This window comes from Sciurus vulgaris (genome assembly GCF_902686455.1).
Source record: "Sciurus vulgaris genome assembly, chromosome: 6".
Lineage (NCBI taxonomy): Eukaryota > Metazoa > Chordata > Mammalia > Rodentia > Sciuridae > Sciurus > Sciurus vulgaris.
Genome location: NC_136466.1, coordinates 64,181,320 through 64,193,317, shown reverse-complemented (window position 1 = coordinate 64,193,317; position 11,998 = coordinate 64,181,320). Strand labels below are relative to the sequence as shown.

General features: G+C 38.3%; 1 protein-coding gene across 1 annotated transcript; it reads right to left on the bottom strand.

Moving 5' to 3' along the window:
- Positions 1–358: 358 nt before the first annotated feature.
- On the bottom strand, positions 359–7,768 carry SPINK1 (serine peptidase inhibitor Kazal type 1). The gene is made up of 4 exons (XM_079144593.1): positions 7,611–7,768; positions 5,979–6,010; positions 3,807–3,913; positions 359–481 (listed from the first exon to the last, which is right to left on the bottom strand). The coding sequence occupies exons 1-4, from the start codon at positions 7,663–7,665 to the stop codon at positions 436–438; spliced, it is 240 nt and encodes a 79-aa protein (XP_079000719.1). The 5' UTR covers positions 7,666–7,768; the 3' UTR covers positions 359–435.
- Positions 7,769–11,998: the final 4,230 nt, after the last annotated feature.

The following is an 11,998-nucleotide window of genomic DNA, read 5'->3' as shown; positions in this document are numbered from 1 at the left end:
TGGCTGGGATTGCAGGTATGTGCCACCATGCTTGGCATTACTTTCATCAGTGAAATGTGACAGGTGACGTTTCTGGACTGAGTTTTCCAACTATCCCTTACAGTGGTAGGTAGTTATATGTGGGACCACAGGAGCCCACAATCCTCTGTGTGCTGTAATTCAGGATCAGCATCACGTTTCCAGAGACAGAGGACTCAGAACGTGAGAAGATGGGAAGGAAAAGGCATAGTGAGGGAAATACTGAGCTCACGGGATTGTGGAGTTACTAAAACATGGTCTGTTCTGAATCTTGGTAAGTTCCTTGTCCCCAGTGCAATCACATATGTGTTTGAGGGAAAAGCATTTGGGAAAAACAAAGTGTATTCAAATACATTTATTCAACAGGCAGGCCAGCCAGGCATCTTGGTGACCTTAAGGGACTTCACACCTTGGCTCTCAGCAAGCCTTATATTTTTGAATGAGGACAAGAGTCTTGCGCTTCCTGTTGGAGAGATTGAAAAAAACAATTTAGAACTTTGTTGACCAAAGTTCTGTGCAACTATGGGAGAAACACAATGGGAAAAACACCAGCTTTATTAAACATGGAGAGGTTTAAGATATATTTCTTTGTCTTTCTCTCATTTGTTTATTAACTCAATTTTTCATTGCATATTTGTTGATTACTATTACTTTTGCTAGGCATACACCAGAAAGGAAAATTGTCCTTATTGAGTTTATAGATCTAGTGTTACAGTAGACCCTTGAAATTAATCTCCAATCTATTGCTGCTTCTTTTGCTTCTGATACTACTGACCCACCTACTAGGTTTCCATCTTAGCTGGTGTCCAGGCTATTGCATTGGTCTTTGATCTTAGAAAACTGAGGATCCAAATCTGTGTGGTCTTGTAAAGGGAAATCATTTCTCTAGTCCATATGATGCCAGCCAATTGCAAGCATCCTCCTCTCCAGATAAAACCTTCTCTGTTCTCCTCCTACTCTAAAGTTTGTAATTGTTAAATATGCCTCAATCCTCGAATTGTTCCTGAGACTGTTTCCTGATCTCTCATGTTTCTAGCCATCCTTTCCTTTTCGAATATACTGACCCTCAAAAATTCCTCTATTTCTCCATTACTGGAAAACATCTGACATTCCTATTTGTATACATCCACTTACCTGGACTGTTTTGGTTACTTATTTTAAGAGAGTTCGATGCTTTCTTGTCCCATAATCATTAACTAGTAATAATACTGATTTCTAAATCAGTTGCATACAGTAAGTACAATGATCTAAACAGAGCACATGAGGTGATTGGTTCTCTATAGCCTTACTGTTTACTACAGGTCAGCATGTTTGGTATCCACATTTCCTATTTCAATTTAAATTATAAGTTAAATAATATAAAAAATGCAGTCTCTCAATAGAAGGGAGACTGTTGGGATAAAGGAAAGGTATTAGGGAAGGAGGAGAAGTGGACAAGAAGAAGTACTAGAGAAAGAAGTTGATCAAATTATGTTACATGCATACGTGAACATCCCACAATAAACCCACTATTCTGTATAATTGGTATGCACCAATGAATTTTTAAAAATTTCAGTGTCTCAGTTGTTTTAGCCTGTTTAAGTGCTAGTGACTAGCAACTGTGTATTGCACAGATAGGGAGCATTCCTACCATTATAGAAAGTTCTGCTGGATGGTGATGGTCTTATAGAAAAGAAGATGTAGAAGAAATAGAAAAAGTCCTGATCGAACATACCTTCTAGGTGCATAATGACCAAGGAGACTACCACATGCCAGCCCTTGTTGGATATTACCTGCTTATCTTAAAACCTGGCATGTAGGATCAGAGCTTGGCTCTAGTTACTCTGCAACCAATTTGTTTGGGATATGTATGTATGAACACATGTGTGTAGGTAGGTATGTAGGTATTTATGTATTTCAGGACTAGGAATTGAATCCAGAGCCTTGCACTTGTGAGGCAAGCATTCTACCTCTGAGCAACATCTTCACCCACTGTTTGGGGTCTTTAATATGTGATAGAAATAAAGATAATATCATATATTAGGAAATAAGTTGTAATTTGAGAGAACAAATTTTACCTTATCTAAGAAAAATAGAAAGAGGAAGAAGTGTTACATTTTCTGCCATCCAAACATTTTCCCCACATTTACATATATTTGAAAGAATAAAAAGAGCAAGCAGGAATTAATAGGTTTTAGAGGCCAAAGAAATTGAGTATCTGAGGGGTGGGGAGTGGGTGGGGGGAAGGAAAAATAACAGAGAGACAAACATCAGACAAACAGATGAGACAAATATCATTACCCTATGTACATGTATGATTACACAAATGGTGTGACTCTACTTTGTGTACAATCAGAGAAACACTAGTTGTACCCCATTTTGTATACAATGAATCAGAATAAAAAAAAAAAAAAAAAAGAAATCAGATATACCAGCCCTCTGCTCATATTTTTCCAATGTGTCACCCTAACTATTGGGCTTTTTTGAAGTTGGCATCTAGAAATTTCCCAAGTCTCAAGGCTGTTCTATTTTTTCTCCCCTTAGGTGGAAATATGATAGTTGATCTTATGTCAACAGCATAGGTCATGGGAAAAGTAACAAGTGGTTGCAGATTCCTTTTGTAAGTCTTTTGTGTGGAAGCAGATTCCTCGCAGAGCAGAATACATATTGTTTTGGGTTGAAAACTCCAGGATATTAGACTTTCTTACTCCGGAGACCTCTTTTCACATACCTTGGTAAACTCTGAGAAGTTTCTGAGATAGTTTAAAACAGCTCAAGAAGTGGGGTTGTTTTATAGGAAGAGAATTCATGCAGTGCATAATGGAAATGTACACAGTCATTTGAGCCGGTCAAAGTCTTTAATAACAAGTCAACCCAGAATAACTGTTTACTGAATCACTTATGGAGCCTCTTTTATTTGTTTGGATTATTTCTCATATTTAGCCTAGAATGATCTTTTTCTATGCTGCCAAATTTTAGAGTCCTGTTTAAATGGTATTCTTTTCACAAATCCTTTCTTGATTCTTTTCATCAAGAAGAGATCTCTAGGGAAGGGTGTAGCTCAGAGGTAAAGTAAATGCTTGCTTGCATGTGCAAATCTCTGGGTTTGATCCCTAGCACTAGTTAAAAAGAGAAAAAGGTGTCTCTATCTCTGCTTTACTTTTGTAATACTTTGCTTACATCTTGTTTACTGGCATTTGCCACAAGTTATAAGGAGCTGGCTTATGTGGGCTCATGACCTATATTTTCCTAGTCATAAGATCAAGGAAGATAGCATAGGCTAGTGTCAAATGTTCTGTTGCTGAATGAAATATAAAAGTCTGTGGCACACCTGCATCTGGCACCCTGAGTCTAATTCCCATCACCCACTTACAGGCACTTCTGAAAATGAAACTTCTTTGAGGTTGATATCCACGATTAAAAATGATACACAAATTTAGTTTTGGTCACCAAAATCTATAAAATTAATATTTGTATATTTGGGGACTTTTGAAAATATAATCACTGCTGTCAGTGAGAATTACTTTTCCAAGTTAAAGGAACATTTTGTGTATAGGCTTTTTATAAATCTACAAACAACTATCTGTTGTTTTGTTATAAAACATGGGTTTTTGTCCTATAAGTGGTTTAAAATCATATTAAATCAGATATATAAAAAAGGGAAAAATAAATTTTAGAAAAATTCAATATTTTTTCATGGTAGGATTCATGGTATTGGTTAGGGTTAGGGACTTTAGGAAGATAAGATATATAAAAGTTTGAAGACAGTGAGCTTCAAACATATATTAAAAATAAAATTCTGTACTTACTGACTCTCAAAGCACAGCACGCATTCATTGGAGTAAGTCTTTCCATCAGTTCCACAGACAGGGTTATAAATCTTGGGGCATCCAATAGTTGGAATTTTGCACAATGGCTAAAAATGAAGTTAAACACAATTATTTGCCATCATCCTCTATTCTTTGAGTTGATAACAAAAGTCACTAAATGGTTTTAATTTCTTTGGGTGCAATCGGGAAGATGACACTGAATGTTGCAAGGAGAGGAATCTAAGACCAGGAGTCAGAAAGTCTGGTTCTAAGTAATGCCTCTACTATGTGCAAGTTTTGTGATGTTGGCGCATCTGTGGGTTCCTTCCTGAATCTCAGTCGCTTCCTCTGTAAAGTGGGAATGATGCCACCATTTCCCACCTATGTCACGGTGCTATTGTGAGGATTCCCTCAGGCGAGGAAGATACATCTCAGATTATAACTACTGTAGGTGCTGGCTTCTCTCGGGCCAGTTGCTACTTGGAGCATGTTCTTCGCTGCACGTGCTTCCCTCAAGCATGCAAAGGCGCTAGGAGTCTTTCATTCTCCGACTTTGTACTCTGTGTGCTCTGCTCCAGTGACAGCTGATCATTACCAAATGGCCATTATGGTGTCCCCACCAGTTGTGTTTTGCCAGCCCTCATTTATTCTTTATGGCTCAAAATCACCATCACTTACTTAGGGGCACCTTCTTTCAACTATATCATGTTCCTAATGGTACCAGCGCTTCTTTATAAAATTTATCACAAATGCAATAATTCATTCACTTATAAACGTTTGGTTTATCAGCTGCCTAGATATACGTGTAAGGCGAAGATGGAAACTTCTTCCCCTGGTCTCCTAATTTACTAAAATTACCTTTTTTGAAAAAAGGAAATATGGAAAAGTTAGGTGTAGATTATTTTTCTAGAGGAAGAACTTGGTTCACTATTTTCAGCTGTTCATTGTAAACTAAAGCTGCATCTTGATGACTGGGGGAACTTTATGTCAACATGCCACGTCTATTGCCCACCACTCCGGTACTTGATACAGCTCTGTCGGAGTTGATGGTTCAACACCTGACACGATCTCTTGAATACCTCTTGGGGGTTATAGGCATGACATTCACCCACAAAAGTTTTGTTCTTCTATATTAATTAATCTATGTATCTTTAGATTTGAGTTGTGAGGATTCCTGGGAATATTTTTACAGTATCGGGATATAAAATCATATAAGCTTTATATTATTATTTAGATAAATTAAAGAATAAAAAATTGGGATGCATTTAAAATTTGTGAGGGGCCTGAGATTTCCTCATTATTTGAAGTTATGAAAGTTACTTTTTAGCTACATAGGGATCAGTTTCTCTGAGCTTTGATGTGGTATTTACAAAATTATTTGAATAAAATTTTTCTATAATCTACATCAAAGCAGGGTTCATGGAAAGTTTAGTTTGTCATGGGTTCTATACTGTTTCAGAAATAAGTTAATCATTAGTTTAAGTGTTACTTTAGCTTACATAATAAGAAAGTATTAGATGGAAAAAAATGTACTGATTTGTGGTCCTTGAAATGTACTGTTTTGTGTTCCTTGAAAGAGTTGCCATGCCTGCTTTGTTTCTCTGTGATGATTTTATCTTGTGTTCTTATGACTCAGGGGATGATTGAATTCTAAATTCTTCTACTTAAAAAATAATATTTCCTTGTACTAATGCCAAAAAGAAAAGTATAAAAAGTTGTAAGAAAAATAAAGATTTAGATTCAGCCTCAGAACACTTGGTGTCTCTGTTTGCTGTTTCTCCAACTCGCCAACGCTTCCCATCCACCTGAGACCCCAAACTGCTGCTAGGGCTGGTCCCCGGCACCAACATGGTCAAACTGGCTACTCAGGGGACTAGAGAAAAGCTTCCATCCCAAATACTTGTTCTTTCAGGCAGCCCTAGTGCATACATGAGCTCCTTCACAGCAAGCCTCAGACATCTACACAGAACTTGCCTAGACATCAGTGAATGCGTCCTTCAACAGGACTGGGGGCGGGGGAACTACCTTACCATTTGCCTGTAACAGGCTGAATCTTTCTAACCATCATACCCTTCATCCTGACCTTAGGTTAAACTGAATGGTGACTGCTAGACTGTACTTCTGTTGGATCAAAACTTTCAGCCTGTTATAAAATTCTAAAATTCTCTTTACCATTCTTCTTCGGAGGTCAGCTGCAGTGTTACCTAGAAAACATAAATCAGATATGTTAAGCTGGATCCTATATGAGAGATACAGATCTATTCTTATCCAGAACCTTCTGCTTTCTCAGAAGGCTGGAATTTCTTTGCTGACCTCCTCTGCTGCCCACCTCTTATTTCCAATCTCATTCAAGGATGTCTGATTGGTTTCTACTTACTTCCTGTCTGCTGAAATCCTAAGAAGTTAAGTGAAAATCTCATTATGACCAAAGTATCTCAATTTGGTATTTCAGAAAAGTTGATCCATTTCCTTGAAAATAGAAATTGTGTACTTCCTGCTTGAAGTCAGCACTGAGCAAATGACTTTGAAGATTCACTGACATCCTCACAACCAATCATTAGATCTTTGATCTCACAATGAGTGGAGTGTAAGTATCTTTATCTCAGTTTATGGATGAAGGTATGGATATTTACATAACTAGCTGTGAAACAGTTATTGCTAATAGTGACAGGTCTCCTTATATAATTGCATTAAGTTCCCTTTCATAAATTAAAACCAGACCCTTTTTGCCAATTCATAATCAGTTCCCAAGGAGCTTTTCCTCACCCTTGCATGAAACAGACTGACTATGGTTCAAATTGCACTTCTCAAATCTACAAATAGTCAAAATACACACTGTATTCTCCAGAAAGTGGCAGGTCTTGCTATCATCATGTAGGGGATGGTAAATGTTCCCTGAAAGGAAGGGAAACTAATCTGATAGTACCCAAAGGAGAAAATGTTGGTGAGATTTAATTTTTATGTCAACGATCTCTGAGGACATGGAGAAGAACAACTCCTGGAATAGTCAGAACCTGATGCTGTTGTTGGGGTCCCATTGGGTTTCCAAATCTAGATGAGCCTAAAAATTGATGAGCAGATGCTCACCACAGGAATCTATTTGCATTAATTAATATGCATGAGGAGGGAAAAGGGACCTCTGCTCCCATGAATATTTAGCAAATACAACAAGTGATATACTTCTACTTGCCAAAGTGGTGATTTAACGCTCAGTAATAGTTTCTGCTAGATTGGATATAAAGTTGAAAATGTTAATCGTTTTCAATGATAAAAAGGAATCTGATCTGAAGTCTGTGGATTCAGAATTGTCTGCTAACCTTGTCAAGATGCAGTTTGGGGACCTATGTATTCCATCTACTTAAGCAGGATGTTTCAAAGGAAAACACTCTGCAGATCAAAAATAAAAATTTGAATCAGTCAAACCATACGTTTTATACCAACTGGCAACCATTATTATCTATTTAATGCAATTCCATGAGAATTATAAATTTGTAAATTGGCCTTAAGCATTTACACAGTGAGAAGGGTATTTAAGGTTGAGGTATCCCCGACAGAGTGTCAGCTCCAGCCTGGAGGAAAACCTGTCTATCTCTGTTCACCTCTCACTGGAATTGTTTCCCTCATTTTACGTTAAAAATGCTTCTTATCTGTTGATCTTATTTTATCTCATTGGAACTCAAAGACTAGCCAAGACTGACTCGTTTTAACTAAGACTAGACTATGTTAAATTTCCAGAAGGTTGTATATTCAGCAAGGCAATAGGGCAAAAAGTTTTAAATTTGAGACACATGCAAAATCACCTACCAGATAAACTCAACAAGGCCAGGGCACAGAGAAGAAAGATGCTTGACACCTTCATGGCTGAGGTTCTGAGTCCAGAGGTGAGGTGAAAACGGCACTGAGCTTACCACTGCTCTCAACAACCCTGGAACTGGAGGTCATATAGGCTGAGGACAGCACAGGCTCCACCTGCCGAGTTGTGTAGTAGGTGCCCTGGGTTATTGATTGACTGTCATGGCCTGGCCTCCAGACTCGGGGAGAGCCACCTGCGTGCAGAAGGTGACAGGAAGGGACGGCTTAAATTCTCTTAGGAAAGCTATTCTGGCGGTCAGCTAGTCAAATTGAACCCTAACTCTCTGTGTGGTTGTGGGAAAGCTCCTCCCTTCGGGAGCCTCAGTTTTTTTGTGAAAGGTGAACTCAAAGTTCCTGCCTACTCTGTAGTTCTGGATAGATGAGCAAGTAAGGAGAGCTAAAACAGCTTCTCCATTCTTTCTCTTCATTCTCCCACTCTTTATCATTCTCTCTTTTTCAATCACCCATTCACAGGTGGCTCAGGTGGCTGATGGCGGGACAGGTCAGAGTGAGGCAGGAGTCAGTTCCACCAAGTGTTTGCCATGGAGCTGAGTGTGCCCATTAGAGCCACGTAGCAGCTGTGCATTCCTGGATAGTTGGTTCACTTTTGCTGTGCCTTGACTGATTCATCTGAAAATTGAAATAATGTTAGTATCTAACTCAAAATTTTGATTTTTCCTTAAAAAATACAACGTACTGCATGTCCACCATGTGTGGTTAGGAGATGATTCTCCATTCTTCCTCACGTTGCTGCAAGGCTTGTGAGTAGAGGTATCCATCACCTTTGTTTCAGACTGTCTTTTCTAGGGTGTTTGTATAACAAAGGTTCTTGGAAAACAAAATTAAGTCATCCTTGTTACAAGGAGCAAGTTTGTTTATTGTCTAGAGTTACAGAAATATCTTTTTTCAAGGCAAAATTCAGGTGGGTTATTTGCCCTTTTAGAAGGTTTAGAATTTTTACAAAGTTTGGTTTTTTCTCGTGACACAGGCACTTTCTGTGTGTCATTTGGGTCTCTTCATGTCATCCTGTGGAAACTGGGGTTGGAGAAACCAGAGCACATGATGTCACTTTGGTCATTGCTAAAGAATAAGTAAGTGTCTTCTCTGACCCAGGAATCTGTCTTCTGCCAGCATCCATTAAACTGCGGTAGGCCAACTTGTTAAGCTTCCAAGTACAGTAAAATCTTGGACCCTATCCAGATCTTGAACATCTGGTAAGTTCTGTACTAACAGAAATACTAGGGAATAAAAATGACAAGGTCCCTGTCTTTGTGGAGCCTCTGTTAATTTTAGTTGAGGGAGACAGACAACAAAAATCATAAATGTTGATAAAATGTATCATATTATGATAAATACTATGGAGAAAAAGAGAAGGTCAGGGAAAATTTTGGATATATTTGTGTTGGAGAGGTATTGCTGATTAAGTGACATTCAAACAGAAGGAAGTGAGGAGCAAACCACTGGAATATCCAAGGATATGCATTCCAGACAGAGAGAATGGCCAAGTGCAGAGATTCTGAGGCAGAGATTTTTTATAAACACCAAGGATGATGGTTTAGCTGGAGGAAAGTGGTTGAATAACAGGAGATGAGATAAGGGAACCAGTGAGGACCATGAAGTGCTTTGGAATTTACTGTAGAGAAATACTCAGAAGACACTGAGTGCTTTCTTGACATCTTAATTTGGACCTCTTTAGTCACTTCAGATCTGATGAGTTCCAGTCTACTATTTTGATCATTCACCACCAATATTCTTCTCTTCCTTCTCCCACTGCTGCTGCTGCTTCTTTTTTTCTATCTGATTGCATAAGTCCAAACCTAAGTGTTCTCCTTGATCCTTTCTTCCTCTCTCCTTACCATGCACCATCTTCCATACCTAATTTGTGACCAGGTTCTCTCCTTGGATCTATGCCCTAGATGACCTCAATTCTGAATGCTGCTTATCATATTCTACTTCTACTGCCATATCTAAGATAACGCCAGTATTTCCTCTTTAACTTTCCAATATTTCCTTCAAGTGTTTTCCCAACATCTACTGTTCCTTACTCAAAATGCTGCCCATGGAAATAACAAGTGAACTTTGTAGAATGCAAATATAATCATGTCATTTTCCAGTTTCTGATTGTTCAAACTCCTCAGGAAGGGTGTAGTTCTGCATTACTTCACTCCTTTTTTCCCTTTTTGCTTTGCTCCCACCCCCAGCTCTGTCCTTGCTCAATCTACCAAGCTATGATGGCTATTTCTTTGATCTGGTTATAAATTAGACCTAAAATCATGATGAGAAATGGATCTTTGAGGCAGCAAGCAGAAGTGGGTGAATAAAATTCATGGAGAAGACAGGCCAGGCTTAAAAAATAAATAAAATTTGTGATCTGACATGGAGTGAACCAACATCCTTAACATCTAAAATGCATATCATAATATATTTATTTGGTATGAAAATAAACCTAAAAATTGTAAATAAATATTGTGCCAATACTTTATCCTCCGTTTTCCCTGGAATTACAATTGCTAGCTAGTAATAACATGGACTGGGGCAATGGATAATACACTTAGGCTTAATATGATCAGTGTCTTAACAGGAGAAATACTGTTTGTTCTGGAGGGTTGGGTGGCATTGATTAGGGCAATCCTGCTACTGTACTAGTCAATTAGTCACAGGTAATGTGTTTATATTGCCTAGCCTTGTGTTAATCATTCCCCCTTCTTTACCTCTCTGTACATATTTGTGTGTATCTATCACTGGGAACTCAAGCAAATATGGCATGACCTACTCTCTTCTGGGCCAAGGACTCATTATTCACCTGAGTAAAGAAGAACTTCAGAGAACTGCTCCAGTGGGTGCTGATAAAACTCACTGGAGGGGGGATTTTGGTTGGGCACCTGTTGATTTTCACACCCTCTGCCCAGGGTTAGCCTAGTAAGGAAATTGACAGAAACTAGAGATAGAGAGCCTGTGATGACATTTGAAGACCTCTGTGACATTGCTACATCTTAACTCTTCAGCCTGAGATGTTATTATCCAGGGAATATCATAGCCATTCCTAAACCACCCTTCTTTTCTTTTCATTTCTTACTCTCCAATCAGGTCTCATGGTTTTGATAGTACCCATCCCATAAAGCATGGCTGAAAGATCTGCGGTGCTTGATTTAATTAGTAATGATCCCCTCCAGCAGTTTGTAACACTATTATTTAAAATTAGTTGTATTAATTACATCATTGTCACCATCACTAAAACCACTACTATAACTAATGGCCGTAACCAAAACTACCACTGAATTTGTCAAAATCTCTCTGCATCAGTCACTGTGGTGTTTTATTTCTATCATTTAAGTCACTATGGCATTATTATTCCATTTTTATGATTAAGGAAATGAGACAGGAGATTTCAGTTTTCTCGAGTCTAGTCACAGAGATCAGATAGAACTTATATAAAATGGAGTTAATTTAGAACACTGGCTTACACATCAGAAGGTCAGGATTCCTAATTCAGTATTGTCAATGACAGCCTGATTTTTTAAAGTTCTCTTTATTCTGCTAGCTTCAGTTTCCTACATATTACAAGCTTCTTCTACTGAGTGGCTTATATTTTCACTCTCTTGATGATAACCTTCTGAAGAACAAAAGTTTTAAATTTTAATGGTACCCATCCTTTTTCAGCAATCCTTTTTCTTTATTGTTAGTATTTTTATGCATCCCATTCACGAAAATATTTGCTGTCTTCGAGGTCATGAAAACATTCTATATAATTCTAGAGGATTACCGTTCTTTGTAGTTAATGCTTGTGAATAATGTAAAGGGGTCTTAAGATAGACTTTTTTTTTCAACATGGATTTGTGGATAGTCAACTCATTTAAAATAAGTGACAATATTGTCTTCTCCCATTGCAGTGTAATGTCCCTCTTGTTGGAAGCCATTGGCCACAGTGTTGTGGGCAAGTTTCTGGATACTCTCCTCTTGTCTGTGCTGGCTGAGGTGGCCCATTGGACTTTTTTATCAAATGTGCATTCTCTCTGTGGCACCCTTTGCCATCCTGCCACCTGGTTCTCCCCTCTCACGGCACTCTCTTTGTGTATTGTCAAGCACATTACATGCAGTGTGTCCCCAGTGATGTCTTGTCCTTGCTCTTGCCTGATGTTTTTGACTTTATAGAGGCCCTAAAGGAAATGGAAAATCCACACTGACCTATCAGACCACTTTGGTTTCTTAAAACAGCCTTCAATTGATCCTACAAAGAATTTAACTGGAGTTAAGATATTCTCTTTCTAGGGCTTGACTATGTTTTGTTCTTTTTAGATACACATGACAGTAGAGTATATTTTGGCATATTATACATACGT